Raw genomic sequence first — 23,122 nt, 5'->3', positions numbered from 1 at the left:
CCCGGCTGGAGGCGGCGGTGGGAGCTCAGTGCTCTGGTGTGGCCTCGGCCAGAGAGAGGAACCAAATTACCCTCTGTGGGAGGCAGGCATACAAACCAGCCCCGCGGGCTACAGTGGTAAAACAAAACAGAGACAGTGAAAAAAAAACCACTTCCTGATCTCTGCTGATCAAACAGGAGCCGGAGCGGGTGGGAGGGCATCGGTTCAGGCCCGTGGGGTTTTCTACCCACAGCAACATGGTGATTAGAGCAGTAGCCCGGGACTGGAGCTTCATTTTTTTCCCAGGGTTTTCTTTAGCCTGAACGTCTCCGCTAACACATCCTGGCAACTTTTGATCTACCCCTGTAGGGGAAATCCCCGGACTCTCCACACACTCTCTTCATCCTTGTTCTTCAGGCAAAAATCATAATGAAGAGGCCTATGGGAACGCGTGGGCTGCGTTCGGTGCAGTCCGGCTGGGGTTGCTTGGTGGCATACAGTGGTGTTAAACACCGCTCCAGCTCCGACAGCGGCAAGGCTGGAATAAAACAGCGTCCTGATGAACGAGCTTTTGCCTGCTACTTGGAGGGGACAAGGGCACTTCCAGGTTGTGGGAGATTTGCTATGCAGCAGGTGCTCTAGCAGCGAGCGAGTGCTGCTCTCCCAAATTCCCCTGCATGAAAAATGTTCCTTATCTCAGTCCTGCCGTGCTTGCCCTGGGTGAAATGCTCTCCCTCCCGCACTTTTGCGTTTTTCCACTTGCAGTGCAATCCCGGCCTGCCCTCTGCTGGTAAAATCCCAAAGCTAAGTAAGAGAAATCCTAAACTAAGGTCAGCATTTGGTTGAAAACTTGCCATCCGTGTTGAAAAATGGATGATCTTTTATGATGACCATCAGCGACTGAGATACCGCTCAGACACACGGTAGCAGAGCAGCTTGGGAGGCCTCGGGGTGACAGGTCTCACACTAGCGTCATCGATGGGAATGGACTGGCAAGATGAAGACATTAAAAGATGTAACCTTTGCTCCAGGCACTGCTGAAGGTCTTGAGAAGGTGAACTGGGAGGATCTTGGGCATCGGTGGTCACCAGGAGCAGCTGCACTCGTGTGTCAAGGGTACCAAGAGCAGTGGAGTCCCTGGGGCAGTTTTGGGCCCCTGTGGGCAGAGGGTACCCCCAGCCTGTCAGTTCGTGTCAGGAGTGTAAAGGACCAAGGAGGACACAGGACTGTAGTTGTCTGCATGGTGTCCCCTGGGAGGGGAGGCAAATGTCAATAAGTATGTTTCAAATAAAAGCCATTCTCCGTGTAGCCACAGCGGCTGCTTGCAGCCAAAGTGTGTTTTATATGGAAACATGTTCTTCAAGCTCTGCTGTGTTTTGACTCTAGCTTTTGAGTGGGAGCCATGCCGAACTCCTTCCACAGCAAGACGCTTGTCTCAGACCGTGGTTTCCCAGCTGAGGAAATGCCAGGCTGCAGAGGACCGAGCTGCGAAACAGCAGCAGGCGCTGGGCGCGATCCCACCAGTGTGTACCAGTGCTGCCTCCCAGCACCACCGGCTGTTGGGAGGAAGATGATGAGCTCAGGAGGAAGATGATTTGTGTCTTTAGAAAATAACCTGGGCTGAAAATATTGCAAAATATTACAATTTACTTTGCTATTGTTACCTTCTATTCTGCTACTCTTGACTATTCCACTGTAATGAAGGGATAGGTATCATATCCCTTTTTTTATGATAACGTCATATTCCACTTTTAAAGCAAATTAAAGGCAATGTAAAGCAGAATTGAAAAGTCACAGCAGACCAGCTACCAGCCTCTGTAGACTTAGTCCCCCTTAACAGGACATCCATGGTGCCTGAAGGTCACTGATGAATCACTGAATCCCGCGCTGCTGTGTCCTCACAGTCTGCTGAAGATGCTGGAAATAGATAATTATGGGTTTCCCCGGAGCTAAATCTCGTGAGCATGAAGCTGTGGGACAGTGGAGGGGGGTGAATCCTTCTCTTGTTCCAGCAGCTTTCTTCTGCATTCGGAGTTGTTCAACCCTCACCCTGGGAAGAGGGACTGACAGCTCGCTTCCACGGAGAGACGTTGAGGACCCTTGGTCCTGCTCCAGGGCGTCCCATGATGTGAGCTGGCACAGCGCCAGGGCTGCTGCAGGAACTCGCACTTATTTGAGGAAAAATTATGCTCTGGAGAAGAGGAGGAGGCTGTGGGAACAGCTCCAGCTACGGCCGCTCCTCATCTCACCGGCAGCGACACCTCCGAAACAATAGCTTGGAGCAGCGAGAAAAAATTATTCCAGAGGAATTTTTCAGTCTCCTGGTGCATTCCTCTGCTTGTCCTGCTCCTTGCCCCGATCCCAGGCCCCGGGCCCCTCATGTTTCGTGGCAGGACTGAGCTGCCCCGTGAGACATCCGCATGCAGAGGATGGGGATGGGATGGGATGGAAAACAAGCCCAAGAACACCCTTCTGGGGGGTGTTGCTGTGGCTGTTTGTCCCTGCCAGCTGCCCGCAGAGGACCATTTTGCCCTAAATCTGGCCCGCCATCCCTGCGCGGGGACAAGACTCTGGTGTCAGTCGAGCTGCCACAGGATCAGTATGTGGACTGAGCCGAGAGACTGCACAGCTGTCCTCCAAATGCCACCCAGGTGCCACTTCTCATGGCAACCACACAGATTTGAAGGATTAGGAAGTTGTTGCGCTTCTTTATCGGGTCGGTTGCTGGCTTGGGGGAGGTAGATGTCCCTGGGAGGCGAGGGGTGGATGTTGTTGAGGAAAACCAGGTCTCGCTGAGGAGCAGCGAGGGGCAGTGAGTGCCTGGCAGTGTGGCACGTGTTCATTGTGAGGGGCCAGAACCCCCCGGGGCACTGGGGATTCCCGGCCCTGGGAGCAGCTCGGAAAGAAATGGAGGCCCAGCCTGTCCTGGGGCATGTGAGGAAGCCGAAGCCAGGGCGACGGCAGGACAACCCTGAGGGGCCGTGGGCCGCCACGTCCCCGATGAGGGTCGTCGACGGGCGACCCCCAAAATGGCGGGCGGGAGAACCGCGAGCCCCCTCAGCCGGGGCTGGCCCCGCCCCGCCTTCCCCTCGCCTCAGGCCGGGCGGGCGGTCCTCCCCCCCGCTGGAGTCGCTGCAGCGGGCGGCGCTGACGCGTCGGGCGCCGGGGGTCGCTCCCCGCCGGGCCTCGCCGCCTCCTCTCCGCGGCACGGCGGCCCGCTCACGCCGCCGCGGCGGCTATAAAGGGGGGCCCGCCGCCCGCCGCCCGCCTCTCCGCTCGCCGGGCCGCAGCGCGTGAGTCGGTGTCGGGCCCAGCGCCGCCCCCGGGCCGGGACCGCAGGGCAGGGAGGGCACGGGAAAGCGCGGGGGCGCCGGGCGAGCGCGGCTCCGGCCCGCTCCCTTCCTGTCAGCCCGGCCGCCCCTCTCGGCGCTCAACCGCCGCCGCGTGTTATTTATTGCCCCGCTAGAGCCGATCTGTTTTACGTGTGTGTATATATAGAAAATATAAACCTAGCAGAGCAGGCTTAATTTTAATAGAAAGGTTCGTATAAGTGTATACTACAGAGAGGATTATTTTTCCTATTTTTTTTTTTTTTTTTACCTCAGAAAATCAAACGGCCTCCGCTCTGGAGAATTGGGGCTAAATTAGACTCTTAAAGCAAAATAAGGGACGTGGTTGTAGGGAGAGCGATTTGGGTTTTGCCCCAACGCTGACGGGAGAAACGCTCAGGAGCCAGCGTATGAATTTTGGCTTCAGATCCGAGCCCCGCTCTCCTGGAGGCTTAACTTTGTTTTTTTCTGATTTCCAGGCCTCTCCTCCCCCCTCAGCTGCTCTCTGTCCCGGGGCCTGGCGTGGCGGAGCAGCCGTCCCCGGTCACGGGCCTCCTGCCAGCCCCCCTCTCTCCCAAGCTGTTTCTGCAGGCCCCTGCTTAGTGAGGTTTTTAAATAAGATTTTGAGTTCCCCCCCGGTTTAAATATTTACGTAAAGCTTGACTTAAAGAAACCCCAAGAATAAAACCCTCTTAGTTCTCGGTGGGAGCGCGTGCTGGGTGGAAGATGAACACGGCTGCCAGCAGTTACCCGATGGCATCGCTGTACGTGGGTGACCTGCACCCCGATGTCACCGAGGCCATGCTCTACGAGAAGTTCAGCCCTGCTGGGCCTGTTCTCTCCATTCGAGTCTGCAGGGATATGATCACCCGTCGGTCCCTCGGGTATGCCTATGTCAACTTCCAGCAGCCAGCAGATGGTAAGTGACATATACAACCACATCTATGGCTTTTTTTCTTCACTTTTATTCACTTTTTTTCCCCACTAATCCACACTGCTGTTGGTGTGTATTGCCATGTGGCTGTCCACCAAATTGTTACAGTTGCAGGGTAAGTAATCACTTGCTAGTGACTGAAGCTGGAGTATTTTTTACTGCTTAGTGGCTACAAAATACTCTGCAAATGCACATCGTGGTAACATCTCTGATAGAGAGACCTCTTTCTCTCTTACTAATATTAAACTTTGGAGACTTGGGTTTGTTCCTTGCATTAAGAGAGTAATCTCCACTGTGTTCCCCGTGGTTCTCGTGTAGGTTTGGGCTATTTGTGTGGGTCTTTGTGCAGTCAGTGCTGGCAGAAAAAGTTGGGAGTAGTCAGCCCAGGTCGAATGTTCAGCTTGGCTGAGCCTCTAGCAGCCCACCCCCTCCAATTTCATATTTGGGAGATCTGGTGGACTGCAGGTTGCTGTGTTTGTGCAGGCAACTGAATGGGTTTTCCAGTCTGGGAAGTGGTATTCTTGCATTAATGGGAAAGAAGATGTGTTGCTCAATGCACGAGAAACCAGGTTGTCTCACATGCAGAAGCCACATTGATTTGCTCTTGTCAGACTTTTTTTTCATACTTTGATTTAGTTCCTGCTCAAGTAGGTATTCCGGAGCTGAAGCAGCAGTAGCATGTGAAAGATGGGACAGAGGAGGTCATTTTGGAACATGTCTTTTCTGGAAGAAAAATGGGTCAGTGTATTCTGCCCTAGTTTTCAGAGCCTTTGCTTGAATGGTGCAAGTTTATTGCTCTGTGCTGGGATTTAGCAGTATCTGTATGCGATAGAGACATCCAAATGATAGATGAGAGCAAACTTTTCCGGTGAATTCAGAATCAATTCACAACAGCACAGACTTCAGCAGCAAGTAAACTTTGCTTTAGTCTGTAGTAGGTTATTCTGCTTTACATTTTTACAGACAGCAGAGCGCGGTCTGTTTGCTGCACAGGGTAATATATTGACTTTGGATCAAAGTATTTGTTATGTAGAAAACAAACGTTACTACAAAATTGTATTCCTGCAAGCTAGCAGAGCTTCTGGGATTGAGCTCTTGGCTGGAATGTTTGGATTTTACGTAGTCTCTTGTGACTATGTGCCGTCCTAGCTTCCATTCTCTCCCAGGTCAGAGTACCTTCTGCTCGTCCATTCCTTGGGATGTGGACTGATCTGATTGAGCACTTCTGATCCTTTCTCTTGCCAGGCTGATAAAAAGCTGGCTTGCACCCCAGTACATAATTTCTCGTTCTTGGAACTCTCAGAAGTGCTTTTTATGCAGGCTAAGCAATGTATTTTTTTTAAATTTCTCAGTGAGAAGGGAAGAGCCTGAGAGCCTGTGTATGTGGTCCTCTCCTGATGACCCTGTCTGTGCTTGACTCCCTCTTATAAAACCACCTTGGTATGTTCATGTGCTGTACAAGCAAGTGTACAGTCACCTAGGCTTACCTGCCTTTGTCTAGGCTGTGATCTCATTTTGCAGGATAAGAGAAATAAAAACAAGCAGCAGAAATAAAACCAAGAAGGAACTCAGAGCTCAGATTAGATAAATGTTGGGGAGGTGGGGTGCAAAAGACTAGAGATAAAGTTCTCTTAAAGTAGAGAAGACCTGTATAAGAAGTGTAGTTATGATGTTAAAAGGGAAGAGTGGCTAGTCACATGTGCTTGCTTTAGCAGAAAAGTTCTGCTCCTTAGACAGATACGAAGGCTGGTGGCCTTCCAATATATTTCAAGGTAATCTTTTATGGTGATAAATAGGCAGGAATTTAGAGGGAGGTTGCATCATTCTGGGCTTCTGGTGAGGCAGCAGACATTTTAGGAAGTCCCGGTACTTCAAGTGACACTTTGACAAAGTAAGTGGTGTCTTGTTACTGGTAGATCTTAGAAGGTCAAGTGATTTAAACCTAATCATTGAGTTAATATTGGGAAGGAGAAATACTCAAATTCCTCCTGCCCTTGTGAAGAGATCTCTTCTGAAATGCTCCTAATTTCTTCTGTCTGGCAAACTGCAGTGTGTGTTACTTTGCATAAGTAAAAACAGCTGCTGTATGAAATGTAATGCAGCAGAACATAAACAGATAAAAGGTGAGCCCATTGGTGGTGTGTTGCAGTCTCTCTGAAACAAAGACCTGAATATGAAGAATATAATTTTTATTGTCAAATGCAGAAGTCGGGATTGTTTTCAAGGTGGCAGTATACAGTACTGCCTGCATGAGGGCTTTCTGAGAGAAGGAGGGATCTGTATTTTCTTCCAGGAATGCATAGTCAGAAATGCATTTGGACTTCATTTTACTAAATCTGTGAAAAGATGGAGGGTGTTCTGTAGCACTGTAGGAATCTGTTTTGATTTATGGGTGATAGTAGATGCTACAAAATACCACTTAATCAGGAAGCTTTGTACTCTGAAAACTTTTAGGGAGGTTCTTGTGGACATGTTGGTATGCTTGAAATGGTAGCAGGTATTAAAGAAGTTGATACATGATAGTTTGCATTTCCCTGGCACCTTTTGTGGAAGGATGAGTGCTTCGTAAATCTGAAGAAAATGTTTTAACTTTTCTGTGTGGTAAGTAGGACTCTGTCCTTATGGCTAGAAAAAGTCCACAGAGCAAGTCAAGTAGCCAGAACTCTTCCCCACTACGTGGGGCCACCAGGCACTCACATGGTCACATCCTGAACATGCTCTGTACTTCCAGAGTTCCTGTGTCCAAATTGATTCAAAGCTTGCATTTTTCTTTACATTTTTATTAGCTAATGGAGTGATGCTTGACCCTGGAAGGGGTTACTTTCTGGATATGCATTGTCTAACTGGTAGTCTGCTGCAGAGGTTATTTTTAGTGGAAATAAGCTCTGCTGTTTTTGATTGCAGTTCTTTGGTGTAGTAACCAGTGAATGCTGAATACCGAATCTGTGATACTGTGATAGGCAGATTAAGGAAACACTTGAAAGTTCTGGCTAGTTCAGGCTCAGCTGTGGTCATTAATATTTATTCCTTTTGACTGTGAAGGGGGGAAAGAAAACAAACTTGTTTCATTTGAAAGAAAAGCTGAATTTCCTTTTGCATGTGTTCCTCATGCAGTTTAATTGTATTCCAGGGTTCATTACACTGATAACAGTCATGATGTGACAACTTGGGTAATGAAGCAGAGAAACTTTAATATGGCTCTAGGGATAAGCTGTTCTGGAAGTACAGAGGGAACAGAACACTTTCCAAGCCAAGAAGGAACCCACAGCTGGGTTAGATAAGCGTTGCTGAAGAAAGGTGTAGAAAAGTATAGATAAACTTTTTGTCTCTTCTCTTCCTTAAAGAAGAGAAGACAATGTAAGAGAAGACTTGTGTAACATAAATGCAGGTGTGTAGTTAAAAGGGAAGAGCGGTTACTTACCTATGCTTATTGCCAACAGCATTTTGTTCTAGCTTCAGCAATTAAGGGATTTAAGTCTTTTCTGTATGCGACCTCTCTTTTTTAAAAAACCAAGTGGTTAAATTTGTGCTATGTGCTTTTGTTGTTGGATCTTTTTTGCTTAGTGATGTAAGCGAGAGTCCAGAAGTTTGCAGAGCAGCCATCTTTGCAGAATAAAACTCCTTGTGCAGAGTTTCTCATGGGTGAATCTTGGTGTGTGCATGTGGTTATCTGTCTTTATGCTGCTCAACCACAGCTGCTAATTCCAGCATTGTGTTAGCTCTGCATCAGGGAGCCTGTAGGGGAGATTAATTACTTTGAGGCCTAAGGCAAGCTGCAGGGAGTGTTCATATGCTTTCTCTATCCAGAAGGCTATGGAAGAGGAATGAAAAGGAAGCCTGAAAGAGGTTAAGAGTGTGTATAATGTTATATATGAGTTGCAGTTGAGTCTGCTGGAAGGATGACAGGAACCAGTGGGAGAGAAACAGATACAGGAACTGAAATGGCTGAAGCTTTGTGGCTTAAATAGCAGAAAATGAGAAGGTGTTTGCTCAGATTAAGGAAATGAATCAGATGTGCTTAGGCTGAGTCATTCACATAACTCATGCTGATCCTTTACAAGTTTTCTTAGGTCCTGGTGTAATGTGATTGCGTTTCCACCTGTGGGTATGGCAGACCTTCCTCAAATCAGAGAATCCATCTAGGCCTTTCTTATACCACTGCTCACAAGAAGTGTCTCAGTGAATATCAAGCAGAGTATAAATGGAGTGCAATACTAGCAAGCTATTGAAAGAGCAGTGCAATAGTATCTGCTTAAGAATATGCTTAGGAAGCTTGAAAGAACTGGGAGTAAGTTCATAACTAGTCTATACCTCAGTAGCTGCTGTGGAGTGTTTCGCAGTTCCCTCTGGTTGCATGCCACTGCTTCATCTGGTTGTCACCTTTCAGCAGGAGCCCTGTTTCTGCTGCAAATGGTATATACAACTAGTTTGTGTCCTTGCCAACACATGCTTCTGGAGGACCTTTCCCTGCTATTAATAAACACTGCCAAATTTGACAAGCTGGACCAAGTTGCCTGCTGAAGTGCCTACTAGGAATGGACTGCAGGAAGAACCTCAGTTGCATTGGTTCAGAGTAGCAGCTGAGGAATCATTTTAGCATGGCAGTTAATTGCATTTAACACCTTTGACTAAACAGAGCTAGTAGAGTCCTAGCAAGTATAACTTTCCTCCTCAATTTTTTTTATTTTTTTCCTTTTTGCAAGCGTGACTACTTCAGGAAAGAAGTCCAGCAGAGCTTGGTTCCCAGCTGGGTGTATGTGTGAAGGACTAGGGAAAATAGTGATGGCACCACTTCAATTTAAAAAGCAACACCACCACAAAACATTTCAAAGCACATGAAAAATTCTGAGAAACTTCAAGCAGTAGTTGAAACTGACTTTGGGGGTAGGGAGTGCAGGAGACTTTTGTAGGCAATGTCCCACTGGAGACCCTAGAGATAGTTCCGTGAAATGCCAAGTAGTTACTCTGGCTGTGCTAGCAAAGTCACGTGAAAGAAGGTGTTCAAATTGGCATTTTCCTTGAATTTGCTGCTCCTGAAATCTACTCAGCAAGTATCACTGGGTGAAGGTGGCCTGGAAGAACTGAGCCAAACAAATTTGGAAAACTTGGGTTCTGCCCTGTTAATATTCCTTGATTTTAATGCCTGTCTATCCCCTTCTTTCCCTGCTTCATGCTGGGAATTAACATTCTTTTTTTTTTTCTCTGTTCGCTCCATGCTGGGAGTGTTTTCTGGCACAGAAGAGTCCCAAGCATCTCAATTTTATGAACAAGATCCTAATGTGTGTACGTAATGATCCTTTTAATATACCAGTAGGTAGCAGAAATAGAATCATGGAGGGAGGGGTTCAGTGTAGGTTAGAATGACAGTGCTGGGGTTTTAGAGTTTAGATAAACAATTCCCTGTTAATCAGATTGGGTATATGGACTTTTTTCCAGAGTTTTGTCCACTCTTGCTGTCATCTTTAGATTGAGCAACTTGGGAATCATTTTTTGACCATGTAAGTTACAGAGGCTGACTCATGTCTTCTCTCAGCCAGCCATGTGTTTGTGCACTTTTCCCCCTGACCTGATAGGGAGATGATCCTTTTCTCTTAATAGAAATAAGTACAGGCAGATGTGAGCTTCATGAAAAGCAAACAAGCCAAACAGTCGCTTTTGTTACTTCCCTTTTTTTCCCCAGGGTTTCCTGGATTTCCTTTCCTTCTTTGGGTGGAGCGATTTATCTTTATAATAATTAAGAATATAAGTAATAAACTCCAAGAGTTTTGAGATTAATTTTGCTGTGGTGGTTAAAACATCAGTATAATGTAAATTTAAAATAGTCTATTAAACCTATTATATGCCTAAACCTGTCTAGTGACTGTGCTGCAAAGAGGTCCCTTGAAACATTAAGTTAAAGTCATTGGAATTGGTTGCCCATGGTATTACCCCAAATGTCTCCATGAGCTGAGTAAAATTCAGAGAAAACGATCACCCACATGATGGAAGCCTTTATTCTTTAACAAACCACAGAAATCTGTTCTTGACTTCTCTTGCAGCTGAGCGTGCTCTAGATACCATGAATTTTGATGTGATCAAAGGAAAACCCATTCGCATCATGTGGTCTCAGAGGGACCCCTCCTTGAGGAAGTCAGGGGTTGGGAATGTCTTCATTAAGAACCTGGACAAATCCATTGATAACAAGGCACTTTATGACACATTCTCAGCGTTTGGGAATATTTTGTCCTGCAAGGTGAGATGTGGTTACTTTGTCCAATTCTGTTATAGCAGCGACATGGTCAGACATGTCCAACGTAGGAAGCGAAAGGGCCACCTTTCACCAAGTGAGGAGTGAAGTCTCTAAAAGGCAGAGTTGACCAAAAGGTCAGGGATTGCTGAAGTTACGTCAGATTTGGTCATGAAGTGTGCAAGTCTGAAACACAGATAATGTCTTCCTAGTGTTTACCCTTGGCAGTAGCCTATTTTCTTGTGCTGGCCTTGTGTCTGAGCATGACAGAGGAGAAAACATGTTGAGAGCTGACGTTTTGTTTTCCTTTCCCATATCTAGGTGGTGTGTGATGAGAATGGCTCTAAGGGCTACGCATTTGTGCACTTTGAGACCCAGGATGCTGCAGATAGAGCCATCGAGAAGATGAACGGCATGCTGCTAAACGACCGCAAAGTGTGAGTGTCACAGCCAGAAGCAGCAACGATCGCATGAACCGTGATGCATCTCGGTATTAACAGGGACACACAAGGCACTGGTTCTCCTGGCCCAAGCCTTGGCCTGCTACCTCTCCACTACAGGGCTGGTGAGTGACCCTGCCCAAGCCATGGCCTGCTATCCCTCCATTACAGGGCTGGTGGGTTTCCCTAACCAAGCCTTGATTTGCTACCTCTTTGCTAGTGGGCTGGGGTGGGTTTCTGTGGCCAATACTCTCTCCACTGCAGAGCTGGGTGGGCATCTTTGGCCGACCATAGGACAGGTGATTTTTCTGGTTGGTCTGTGGCCTGTTTGTCCTTCTGTTCTGCTGTCACCCTTTCTTGTCCCCATTCCCAGCTTCTACTACACACTCATTTTTTGCCTTGCTGCAAGTCACACATTGTTTTTCCACTCTTGAAAATGAGCTGCTCATGGGGATTTTCCTTCTTTCTTACAGATTTGTTGGGAGATTCAAGTCTCGTAAAGAGCGGGAGGCTGAGTTGGGAGCCAAGGCAAAGGAATTTACCAATGTTTATATTAAAAACTTTGGGGATGACATGGATGATGAAAGACTAAAGGAGCTCTTCAGCAAATATGGTAAATACAGAAACACTTGTAATGAGGCTGTGAATTTCATGGCCCGTGGTAGTTTAACAGTTTCTGGGTCACTTTGAGGCTGAGGAATACAAAGAGTTGAGGTGTGGGTAGTAGTTGTGCCAAATGTTGGACAGGAGGCAGAGGCTGACCAGCAGGTGAGAGAGAGAGGGCTGGGGCTATTATATGGAGCTTAATAGTCTTGAAATAGTTTTATGATATTTTACTAACCCTGTGCTTTGGTAACAGGTAAAACTCTGAGTGTTAAAGTGATGACAGACCCCACTGGAAAATCCAAAGGCTTTGGCTTTGTAAGCTTTGAAAAGCATGAAGATGCTAACAAGGTATGACCAGTTTTTATGCTGCTTAGCTATCTTCAGAGAAGAAAAACTTACTTGGTTTATCATAGGAGCCTGTTACTAAAATGAGAGAAAATTCTGCCTCAGGCATAACCTTTTCTAGATGTGTGAACGTGGAAACCTTTTGCACCTCACTAGCTTGACGTTCAAGGGTAACTTGGCGTTTCTCCAAATTACTAGATCCACAGAGAATGCAGTCGTATAATCAAGAACGTCAATTGCTGAAGAAATACTACAATGCAGGGCTTAAGGAGGAGGAAGGTATCTAGAGTGAGAACATTGCTTAGAAATGGTCTTCTCTAAGTAGTATGCTACTTAAAATTTGGCCTTGATTGCAAGAAGGGGTGGGGATAAATTCACAAGTTGCTGTTTGTCCAGCACTTACAGTGGTGGTGTCAGCATGGTCTCTCCCGATAACTTCAGTTTGTCTTTAGTTAGCCATTGTTATACGGAAGTGGCGCAAAGGTAATGCGGCAACCTTGGTTTATTGGCTAACAGGCAGGGATACAATGTGAGCTTTGAACAGTCCTGTTCTTAATAGGATCAGGTGCTGTCTCATTTCAGCAGTTGACAGTTTCCTCTTGAACCCTCTGTCCAGGCAGTAGAAGAAATGAATGGAAAGGATATCAATGGGAAAATGGTATTTGTAGGCCGAGCACAGAAGAAGGTCGAGCGCCAGGCAGAGCTGAAACGGAAGTTTGAACAGCTAAAACAGGAGAGACTCAGCCGGTACCAGGTGAATAGTCTATTCCTTTAATGAATTTAAGCACCATTTTCAGTCGATTGGCAGACTTGAAAGGAGTTGACAAAGTAATCTGTCATTGTCCGATAAGATATCCTTGGAGTTAAAATGTAAAGGTGACTCCTTGGTATTTGGGGGCAAAGGGGGCATCAGGGCACATAGTCTTGGCAATGAAATGTTTAGGAGGACATAAGAAAACAGTCATGTAGTCTCCTTTATTTTCGGATGGGGATACCTAGAAGGATGGTAAGAGACAGCATAACCCTATACTGTTGTCTCTCTAATTTATGGCAAAACTGGGTCATGTCAGATGACATCTGAATCTTTCCCACTCCTCGCAATATAGTGCTGACTGGAGATGTGCGATGCCACAGGAAAGCAGAGGAAATCCAGACAAGCTCCCTTTCACCACAGTGGGACTTGTCTCTATGCCTTTGCAACATTTATCGCCTTCAGCTTTGGGTGGTATGAAAGGAACGTTATGCTAAATTAAGAGTTTTCAGGCACGTTACAGCTCTGGCAGATGGATGCTAACAGTCGAGGTGCTCAAGATTTTCTTTGTTATGAATGTCTTATTGTTCTCTCTCTTCTAGGGTGTTAACCTATACATTAAAAACCTAGATGACACTATAGACGATGAAAAACTGAGGAAGGAGTTTTCACCTTTTGGGTCAATAACGAGTGCCAAGGTATTGTGGGGTTTGGGAGTATTTGGATTTTAAAGCCTGAAGAAGGAACTGTTATCAACATGGGATTGAAGAGCAGTTCTTAGATCCCTGGTCATTATGGTCCTGAGAACATCTGGACTAGTAAATACACAGATTTCTTTGGGTCTCTGTGGGATTTTACCGAAAACTTACTTGTTTCATTCCCTCATGAAAAGAGGGAGGCAGGAAGTGGCAAACATGCTTGTTTGAGGTGACTGCCAATAAGCGTGAAATGACATTTCCCTATGTGTGTTTAGAGGCTGCACCAAATCTTTCCCATTCCTTACTGTGCAGTGTGGGCCTGGGGACACATGGTGCTTACAGAAAAGCAGAGTAAATCCAGACAGGTGACTTCTCATTCACTGAGTACCTGTCTCTACAGCTCTGCAACAGTTATTTCCTACCTGCCTGAAATCTGAGATTGAAAAAATACGGATTCTTAGGCTAAGTTCTTTTACTCGTACTCCACTAGCAATTGATCTTTACTGCAGGTGATGCTGGAAGATGGACGGAGCAAAGGGTTTGGCTTTGTCTGCTTTTCCTCTCCAGAGGAAGCTACGAAAGCTGTGACAGAGATGAATGGGCGAATTGTGGGCTCAAAGCCATTGTATGTTGCACTTGCACAAAGGAAAGAGGAGCGAAAGGCCCATCTGACTAATCAGTATATGCAGCGCATTGCTGGGATGAGAGCCTTGCCTGCCAACACAATCATTAATCAGTTCCAGCCTGCTGCTGGGGGATATTTCATGCCTGCTGTGCCCCAGGTGAGCTGAGCTGGTGTTGTTTTTTTAACCTGTCTTGGAGCTTTGATGGCTCAGCTGTAGTAATCTCTTTGAGCCTTTCTTATGCCTATAAGCAAATAACTCCTAATGAGGGGTGCAGTCAGTGGAGTTAATTCTGTGACTTCCCGGCTGCCTGTTCTCTTAATGCGAATTGAGTGTTGAGTCCTGGCAACAACTGCCAAAACATATTGTAAACAATGTTTGTTACTCACTTAGATTTTGCCTCTGAGCTTGTCTGATCTTTCTGCAGGCTCAGAGCAGACCCACTTACTATGCACCCAATCAGATGACGCAGATGAGACCCAATCCACGCTGGCAGCAAGGGGGAAGACCTCAAGGTGGGCATGTTAGAGACAACATTTTGCTTGTATGACCCTTTTGGCTTTACTTTCCAACAAGAACAATGCATGCTTTCCTTTCCATGCACAACCCCAACCTGCTTCCTGTAGCTGACTGTCCTGACTTGCCAGTCGGTTCTGTTTTGAGGATTTCCCCTCATTTCTTCCATTAGGCTTCCAGGGAATGCCAAATGCCATGCGCCAGTCTGGACCACGGCCAGCACTGCGCCATCTGGCCCCTGCCGGCAATGCTCCGGCCTCTCGTGGCCTCCCTGCCGCTGCCCAGCGAGTTGGTAAGGTGTCTGCCTCCCAGGCTCTTCCCCTTGTCTGTGAGGGAGGAGGATGCTATTGAGACTTGACTTCTTACTTCCAAAGATGGTTGTCAGATACGGATAACCAAAGGCCACCTGGAGCAAGGGGCAGAGACAGCACCTGAATCTTTCCTATTCCTTGCTGTGCAGTGCGGGTCTGGGGACAGTTGGTGCTACAGCACAGCAGTGGAAATCCAGATGGGTTTCCACTGGTTTGGAACTCATCTCTACACCTCTGCAACATCTACCACTCAAAAAAAAAAAAATAAAAAGGCTGTGTAGGTTATGGATATTGTTCTCAGAGTAGAGCATCCAAATTCATTTTATTCCAGTGAATAGTTAGAAAATACCTTGAATGCAAGATGTGGAATCCGTGGTTTAGTTTTAGGGAGAATAGCCCCTTCCTGAAGTAGCCAGTTGCATTTTGGAGACCAGTTTCTAGAGAAGTATTACTGTGCAGAGTATAGTTTGAATTCAGCTGTTAATATCAGACATCCCAACTTGCTTGCATGTTGCTACAGGTGTTCATAATTCTGTTCTCTTCTTTTGCAGGCGTTGGCACCGCAGCGCAGAATTTAGCTCCTCGTCCGCCTGTAGCTGCCCCTGCTCCCAGAGCGGTTCCTCCTTATAAATATGCCTCAAGTGTCCGCAGCCCACACCCAGCTGTACAGCCTTTGCAGGTAACACAAGGGTCTGGGCTGTGAAGTCCCTGCAGTTACTGCAGTCCAACAGGTTTTACATGCGACTGAAGTGTTTTTACAGAAACTTCAAGCTACTTTTATAACCCAGACAGGCATCATAATTTGGAATTTAAAAACCTGGCAGTTGTACCTTTGCCAGGGGCAACCTGGTTGGTTTATCTGTCTTGTACTTGCAAGCCCTTTTTTACCCAGATTTGCTGTAAGGATCTTTTTCTTGGTTCTTTGCTTGCCTGTTTTGCAACCATTCATTCTCTCACCTCTTTGCCATATCCTTACTAGGGTATCACTGAAAGCACAGTTTGCTTCTCCCACAAACCTCTATGTTGTCAAAAAAGCAGGCATGGATGTTGCTCTTTCTCAATTGCAATATTTGCCTCACAATGTTTGATCCAGTTTTTGTAAGATATTTACAGTGCCCGTGTGTGACATATGGGCTTTTGAATTCAGGACTTGGAAGGAGCATGTTTGTGAACTAAGGGCACCTTATCTGTCCTTTTCTGAAACTTAAGTCTCCTGTAGGACAAAGATTGTGTTTTGGAAGGAGGGAATATCTTATTATTGTCTCTAAATATGAAGCAATCAGCCTAGTATCTATTTCAGAACCCTCATGTCTGCCCTTCTATATAGGCACCTCAGCCTGCAGTACATGTGCAGGGACAAGAACCGCTAACGGCCTCCATGCTGGCTGCTGCCCCTCCCCAGGAGCAGAAACAGATGCTGGGTAAGTGAAATTCCAGTCCTTACAGACTGCATTTTACTTTGGAAATCCCCTCAGGTTTCAAAGATGACTTTTTAATTGAAACTTGGCTGTCTGAACTTTTTCCCCCCCCCCGCCCCCCAGGGGAACGTTTGTTTCCTCTGATTCAAGCTATGCACCCCAGCCTTGCAGGGAAGATCACAGGAATGCTGCTAGAGATTGACAACTCAGAGCTGTTGCACATGCTCGAGTCTCCCGAGTCCCTCCGGTCAAAGGTAAACGGGCTTGTTCCTTTAGATGGGGTGGATTGTGGGAGGCTTTGGTCAAGAGAGCAGGTCTCACTAGATAACTTGTCTCCCTGAGGTGGAGGAGGCTGTTGCGGTGTTGCAGGCTCACCAAGCCAAGAAGGAAGCTGCCCAGAAGGTGGGCGTGGTTGCTGCTACCTCTTAAACCAGGAAGTCTGGTGAGTGTCTTGGTCCTTAGCTTCAGTTAAAAGCTTCCAGAATCAAGAGTAAATAAAGCATGATTGTTAGTGAATGCAGCCAGCCTGGAGGCCCCTGTAGGTCTGCATGCAGCACTTGTCTGATTTCAGTCTACTCTTTAAAAAAACAAAACAAACAAACAAAGCCCCCTAAGGTAGTTTCTTCCAACGGAATCCTTATTGTAGAAGCTTTACAAATATTCTTCAGAAATCTTACTTTAATTAAGCACCAGAAAGATGGTGCACAAGTTCCTGAAGTGTTCCTAGCAGTTGACATGTCAAGGAAGGAATAATGCATTGAGATGAGTCTTGTGAAACTGCTAATCTGGGAAATAAAATGAGACACACAAGATGCCCTAGTGACTTTGAGGCTAAATAGGCTGTTAACACCCATTCCTTATCCTGACAATTGCCTGCCTACAGTATATATGAAAGTGCTGGTGTCAGGAATGTCATTTCACTGCATGGGTCTCTCCAAGCAAATGCTGCCTCCTGTGTTTTGGAGCTGGCTCTTGTTCAACTTCTGAGTAAGGTTTTTGATTCTTTGAATGTCTCTTGCTTCTGATGATCCACTTTTTCTGTGGGTTGTCTGGAATTGATGTCTTCAGTACTTCTTGTGAAGCTGTTGTGGTCAGATGTCACAACTCAAAATGATGAAGAATGATGAGGGTTCTTAGGTTTTCATCCAGTGGCTCCAGTCGCTGGCTTCTTTGCTAAAGACTTTGAGCTTGCTGTCAGATGATCAGAAATGGGTATTATTCACAACTGCTAACAGCTTCTCTGTACCTTGCAAATTATATTGGAGTCCTTATGGCTTGTAATGCTGGGAAGTTCACCAGCCTGGAGCGAGGTGTGCTGTATGTAACTTGCCTGTCTTCCTCTTTTCCTCTAGGATGCGAAGAAGCCAAATAGCCCCTTCATAGACATCAGCTCGAGATGTTTGAAGATTCTTTACTGTCCTGCAGATCTCAGTGCCATGCATCATATCACATAGTTATATTGCATTTTGTAAATTAATCTTTAAGATCTTATTTAAAAAGCAGACTGAAGCTCTAGATTTCCAAAACCAGAACTGGGCTTGCAAGCTTTTCCTTTGTGGTCAGAGCTCCACTTTGTGTCTTCTAAGGAGGACATTGAGGATTTTAGGTTGAAAGTATTTTGTGGTTTTGGTTTTAACTGAACAATCCAGTTTGGAAAATCTGGAAAGCATTTATCAATAAAGGAATAAACTTTCACTGTGTTTGTCACCTTTTCTCTTTGTTTGATAAGAAAATGTGATATGGCTTAGTAAAATTAAATTGATGGCCAATTGTCATATGATTGATACATTAAAATTGTGATTTAATTGAGTTATTCTGCCTGTTAATTTTGGACAACCACTGTTTTGAAGCAGCTATGTTAAAATTACGCCACAGGCTGATTATGTTGGGTTTGGTTAGTGTCTGAATGGGTGATGACTGTAAGTGGTGATGTGGGTTTGGGAGGTATTTTTCAAGTGAAGTGTGGGAAGGGGTTTGGCTCCCTGTTCATCGTCTGCTGGAGAGGAGAAGCTTTGCTGTTCCTTGTATTTCTATGTTTTCCTTCATGGTTGTGTTGCTATTTTATACTCTAAAGGGGGCTGCATTTTGACAGTGGGGTTGAATGCTTTGTAAACTATTTTGGGGGCTAAAAAGTGCAGTAATTCTGAAAGACTACAGGTAGCTAACACACCTTGTTTACCCTGAGTAAGGTTTTTGATTCTTAGAATGTTTCTTGCTTCTGATGGTCCACTTTTTCTGTGGGTTGTCTGGAATTGATGTCTTCAGTACTTATGAAGCTGTTGTGGTCAGATGTCACAACTCAAAATGATGAAGAATGATGAGGGTTCTTAGGTTTTCATCCAGTGGCTCCAGTCGCTGGCTGCTTTGCTGAAGAATTTGAGCTTGCTGTCAGATGATCAGAAATGGGTATTATTCACAAGTGTTAGCAGTTGTGAACAGGGGAACAGGCCTGCTCCATAGCAGAACTGAGGCTTAATTTGTGTTTGGAAAAGACTAGAAGCTGGTGGCTGCAGCGTCCCGGGAAAGCAGAAAGCAGTTCTGGCTGTAAACGCTACTTTGCCTGCCTGTCTTTTTTTTTTTTTTTTTTTTCTTTTTTTCTTTCCCCCTTGGCACTCAAATAAGCAAGAATCCCTCTTGAAAAAAAGCCGTGCGGGGAGCTCAGCGCCCCCGCAGCACCTTGTGCCTGCGACCAGAGCGGCCCCGGCCCCGGCCCCGGCCCCGGCCCCGGCCCCGGCCCCGGCCCCGGCCCCGGCCCCGGCCCCGGCCCCGGCCCCGGCCCCGGCCCCGGCCCCGGCCCCGGCGGAAGGGCGGTCGGTGGGGGCGGCCGGAGCCGCCGCGCTGTTCCGGGGCGGGCTGTGCGCTAAGATGGCGGCCACCAAGCGGGTGTTGTACGTAGGTGAGTGCTGGGGGCCGGGGGTTCCCCCCCGGGCGGCGGGGGCCGGGGTCCGCCGACGGTAACGGCTGATCCGGCCCGCAGGCGGGCTGGCGGAGGAGGTGGACGAGAAGGTGCTTCACGCCGCCTTCATCCCCTTCGGGGACATCACCGACATCCAGATCCCGCTGGACTACGAGACGGGTGCGTGGGGACGGGACGGGACTCGGGGGTGGGCTGGGACCGGGAGCTGCCGGGAGACGCTGTCTGCCGTCGGAGCATCCCCTCGGTGGGGAGCGAGCTCTCCCGGGAGGTTTTCCCCGGGTGGGGTGAGGGGACGGGACGGGACCCGATGCTGGGTCACCGTGGGACCGGTGTGTCTTTGCTGGCCGTGACCGCTTGCTTCCCTCTTTCCAGAAAAGCACCGGGGATTCGCCTTCATTGAATTTGAGCTGGCAGAGGTGAGAAAGGGGCAAATAACTTGAGCTGCTCGGGCCCTCCTCGTCCTCCCTTGATGTTTTGGGGCTGGATCCTCTTCTCCTTGGAGACAGCAGTGTTGCAGTTGATGGAAGCAGGCGGGGGTTACCTGCCACAGCCTCGGATCGCTCTCTAGCAGCTGGAGCTGCTGTTCTGCCGCTTTTCCCGTTTTCTTTTGGGCTTTTCCCGAGTTCCTGCTTTTCCCATTTTCTTTTGGGCTGAAGCATGGCCACTGCCAGCCAGCACTGCTCACCTGCTGTCCCTGGAGCTCAGCAGCGGTGGGGGGGGTTCTTGGCTTCGTGGGGAGCACGGGCTGTCCTATAGTTACCTGCTTATAATCTCTCCTGGGCTTCATACAGGAGATCTCTCTCCTCCTCTGCCAAATATTGGTGTAAGTGATAAAGCACCATATGTAAAATGGATTGGTTGTGGGAAGAGGAACCCCAGACGCTGGTTCAGATATAGCTCCTGCAAGATCCATCAGATTTTACGGCCCTGGGCTAGATGAGATTTAGGAAAACAGTCCTTTGGCAATCTTTTTTGCAACAAAATGCTGGGGCACGTGTATGCTGAGCCTTGATTTTAAAGGTAGAGAGAGAAGAAACAATAATAATGATTTTTCTTTTGCTTTTTTGGCAGGATGCAGCGGCAGCTATTGACAACATGGTACGGACCCTGTTCCCGCTCGCCCGCGGAGATGCATGGCTCTGCCGTCTTCCCAGTAGCATGGAGCGAGGCTCTGTGTGGCGTGGGCTACGTGGAGAAAGCGATCTCTGTTTTCCCCTGACCTCTGCAGGGATTTTGGGGGGCACAGTGATTTTTTACCTTTTGGTGGGCTTTGTTCTGCTTTTTTTTCCTCTGCAGAACGAGTCTGAGCTCTTTGGCAGGACAATTCGTGTGAACTTGGCCAAACCAATGCGAATTAAAGAAGGATCATCCAGGCCTGGTGAGTTGGTGCCTGAGAGGGGAGAACATCCCCGTGGATGTTCAGAGCTTCATGCATCTGCCTTTCTGCTTTCCCAGACCCTGAGGCAGAGATCTCTGCTCTGCCTCCCATTTCGGGATCTCGAGGATCTGAGCAGCATCTTAATAACCAAATAACCAAAAATATTCCCCAATTCCTTGGATGGAAACACTCTTAGCTGCACTTCTGATTGCCTTCGTGCCCTCTGACAGAGGGCACAGCACGCACAAACACGCATGCCAGGCAAAATTACCCACACATCTGGCCACATCTGTAAAAGCAGATGGGGCCAAGGCTGTGCCGAGCAATTGCCCTGCATGGCGGTAGCAGCAGCGAACAGGCCATGAGTTTTCCCTACTCAGTGATGTGTGGCACCTCTGGGAGGAAGAAGAGATGACTTTGTCCCTTATTTCCCCACATGCTGTGTCTTTTGGGGTAGGGCTGCCAGCCGAGTGCTCCCATGTCTCGGCTGCGATCCTGCTGGCAGCATTGTGCAGTGCCCTGACCTGTGCTGCCATGTGCATGCTCACGCGTGGCCCTTTGGTTTGGTTCCTGTGCTCTGACCCTTAATTTTGCTGTCGCAGTCTGGTCGGACGATGACTGGCTGAAGAAGTTTTCGGGGAAAACTTTGGAGGAGAACGCAGAGGAAGGGGGAACAGAGGCCCCCAAAGCAGAGGTGCAGGAGGTAGGAAAAACAACCAGAGTCATCTGTATCCTTGCTGTTCCAAAGGCTGAGAGAGCATGGGGCCAGCCATCTCTGGAGGCAGAGCAGAGGAATGTCATCTCAACTTGCTTTTTTCTTTTCCTGCCCAGGGTGAGCCTCCTGCCAAGAAAACCCGCGTCAACCCTCAGGTTTACATGGACATCAAGATCGGAAACAAACCTGCGGGGCGGCTGCAGATCCTCCTCCGATCAGATGTCGTGCCCATGACCGTAGGTGAGGAGAAGGTCAGTCTCCCCAGGGTGGTGGCTTCCAGCTGCGACGCAGCTCTCACCTCTCTCCTCTTTGCCCCCAAACAGAGAATTTCCGCTGCCTCTGCACCCACGAGAAAGGCTTCGGCTTCAAAGGGAGCAGCTTCCACCGCATCATCCCCCAGTTCATGTGCCAGGCCGGCGACTTCACCAACCACAACGGCACCGGGGGCAAATCCATCTACGGGAAGAAGTTTGATGATGAAAACTTCATTCTCAAACACACGGGGCCAGGTAGACCCGTCTCCCCGGGCAGGGGCTGGAGAGCAAAATGGCTCAACATCATCTAGAGGCCACACTTGGGCTGTTTTCACCTAGATTGCGTTGATAGTAGCAGCCCTGAATGATAATCTACATTGGCCAAATGCTTCTGCGGTGTCAGACTGTTGCATATCACTGGCATTGAGCAAGCAGAGATGCATCGTTTGCTTTCCATCCACGCAGCGTTTATTTCCAGTATTACATAACGGAGAAAGAGTTTCAAAGCTGCTTTCCTGTTTGATTTTAAAGGAGGAATGTCACAGCGTGACTATGAAAAGCAGCAAAAAGCAAGCAGATTTATCTTCCTACAAACAGCTTTTCTATTACTGCAACTAAAAATAGATGAGGAATCTTTACCCCTTTCCATCTTTCATGCTTGCAAGTGTTTTCTCTCTTGACATAATTGGTTTCCAGTAGTTTCTGTGGAGTTTAATATTCAGAGGCTCTCCTAAAACTGGCAGTGTTTTGCAGGGCATGGGAATGGGTTTGGGTCAAAATCACATGCTGGAGCTCATTGCTCCTTCCCCAGCTGTAACCCTGCACTTTTTGATCACAGGGCTGTTATCGATGGCAAACTCTGGCCCAAACACCAATGGCTCCCAGTTCTTCATCACTTGCGATAAAACAGACTGGCTAGATGGGAAGCACGTGGTGTTCGGGGAGGTGACGGAGGGCATGGACGTGGTGCGGCAGATCGAGGTAGGTGCCCAGCAGCAGGGCGGTTGGGTCAGAGCCGACCTTCCTGCCCTTGGAGTTCATGCTTTTAATTCCTACTGCTCTTTTTCTCAAAGGCTCAGGGCACCAAAGATGGGAAACCGAAGCAGAAGGTGATTATCTCGGACTGCGGGGAGTGCCCGTGAGCTCAGCTCGTGGAAAGGGATGGATGGATGGGGTGAGCCTGGCCAGGAGGGGCCAGGGAACCAGCTGGGGTGGGAGAGCCCCGCGACCCCCCGGCAGTGCCCAAGCTCCCACAGCTTCTCTCGAAATTCCCTTGCAAAGCTTGGTGTGAACGTGCCTGCGGACAGCGTTGCGGGGGGACTGACCCACCTGAGTATAAATCGCTTCTCAGCCTGCGCCGTCCTGTGCTGCCCCGGGTAGGGCAGTGCCGGTTCTGCTGCTGTGCTCCGGAAAGACTTTATGTTTGGTAAAAATAAAACCTAGTTTTAAAAATACTGAGGACCTACCCCTGGCTGTTGAATTCTCACCATGTGAGGATGGTCTTTGCTTTTGAGCAAAGATGCTTTTTTTGTTGGTTTTTTTTTGCATTTGCCCTCATCTTCTCAAATCCAGTGCCTAAATCCTGGCTCCAGGGGAAGCTTGCCAGGGCAAGAAGAGCAGAGCCGAATCTCTCATGCTTTTTCCACAGCAGGATCTCGTGGAGGCGTTTTTGGCATGTCCCT

General features: G+C 47.8%; 2 protein-coding genes and 3 non-coding genes across 6 annotated transcripts; all 5 read left to right on the top strand.

The window, feature by feature from the left end:
* The first annotated feature begins 3,157 nt into the window (after window positions 1-3,157).
* On the top strand, window positions 3,158-17,871 carry PABPC4 (poly(A) binding protein cytoplasmic 4). Of its 2 annotated transcripts, XM_069803069.1 has the most exons (16): window positions 3,158-3,272; window positions 3,788-4,227; window positions 10,281-10,474; window positions 10,790-10,905; window positions 11,382-11,521; window positions 11,768-11,862; window positions 12,476-12,613; window positions 13,213-13,308; window positions 13,818-14,090; window positions 14,359-14,446; window positions 14,620-14,739; window positions 15,310-15,437; window positions 16,086-16,179; window positions 16,300-16,430; window positions 16,519-16,618; window positions 17,529-17,871. In XM_069803069.1, the coding sequence occupies exons 2-15, from the start codon at window positions 4,035-4,037 to the stop codon at window positions 16,603-16,605; spliced, it is 1,893 nt and encodes a 630-aa protein (XP_069659170.1). In that variant the 5' UTR covers window positions 3,158-3,272; window positions 3,788-4,034; the 3' UTR covers window positions 16,606-16,618; window positions 17,529-17,871. The 2 variants fall into 2 exon arrangements, with proteins under 2 accessions (XP_069659170.1, XP_069659171.1); XM_069803070.1 differs by lacking the exons at window positions 3,158-3,272; window positions 10,281-10,474 and having other exon boundaries at window positions 4,056-4,227.
* On the top strand, window positions 12,933-13,064 carry LOC138689498 (small nucleolar RNA SNORA55). The gene has a single exon (XR_011328321.1). It is a non-coding gene; the product is annotated as a small nucleolar RNA SNORA55 (small nucleolar RNA).
* On the top strand, window positions 13,589-13,721 carry LOC138689496 (small nucleolar RNA SNORA55). The gene has a single exon (XR_011328319.1). It is a non-coding gene; the product is annotated as a small nucleolar RNA SNORA55 (small nucleolar RNA).
* On the top strand, window positions 14,875-15,003 carry LOC138689497 (small nucleolar RNA SNORA55). Its single transcript, XR_011328320.1, has one exon. It is a non-coding gene; the product is annotated as a small nucleolar RNA SNORA55 (small nucleolar RNA).
* A 1,110-nt stretch (window positions 17,872-18,981) lies between the features above and the next one.
* PPIE (peptidylprolyl isomerase E) lies at window positions 18,982-22,894 on the top strand. The gene is made up of 10 exons (XM_069803068.1): window positions 18,982-19,072; window positions 19,154-19,252; window positions 19,466-19,509; window positions 20,165-20,191; window positions 20,390-20,471; window positions 21,074-21,174; window positions 21,303-21,426; window positions 21,510-21,695; window positions 22,279-22,421; window positions 22,514-22,894. Exons 1-10 carry the CDS (start codon window positions 19,042-19,044, stop codon window positions 22,580-22,582), a joined length of 906 nt encoding a protein of 301 aa, XP_069659169.1. The 5' UTR covers window positions 18,982-19,041; the 3' UTR covers window positions 22,583-22,894.
* Window positions 22,895-23,122: the final 228 nt, after the last annotated feature.

This window comes from Haliaeetus albicilla, chromosome 16 (genome assembly GCF_947461875.1).
Source record: "Haliaeetus albicilla chromosome 16, bHalAlb1.1, whole genome shotgun sequence".
In the NCBI taxonomy this organism is placed as follows: Eukaryota; Metazoa; Chordata; class Aves; order Accipitriformes; family Accipitridae; genus Haliaeetus; species Haliaeetus albicilla.
This window is presented reverse-complemented; position numbering and strand designations above follow the sequence as displayed.

Coding starts and splice junctions, on each gene's coding strand:
- PABPC4 (XM_069803069.1), top strand. CDS start 4,035: ATGAACACGGCTGCCAGCAGTTACCCGATGGCATCGCTGTACGTGGGT. Junction 14,447..14,619: donor GCAAGGGGGAAGACCTCAAG/GTGGGCATGTTA, acceptor TTCTTCCATTAG/GCTTCCAGGGAATGCCAAAT. Junction 14,740..15,309: donor TGCCGCTGCCCAGCGAGTTG/GTAAGGTGTCTG, acceptor CTTCTTTTGCAG/GCGTTGGCACCGCAGCGCAG.
- PPIE (XM_069803068.1), top strand. CDS start 19,042: ATGGCGGCCACCAAGCGGGTGTTGTACGTAG. Junction 21,427..21,509: donor TGTCGTGCCCATGACCGTAG/GTGAGGAGAAGG, acceptor GCCCCCAAACAG/AGAATTTCCGCTGCCTCTGC. Junction 22,422..22,513: donor ACGTGGTGCGGCAGATCGAG/GTAGGTGCCCAG, acceptor TTTTTCTCAAAG/GCTCAGGGCACCAAAGATGG.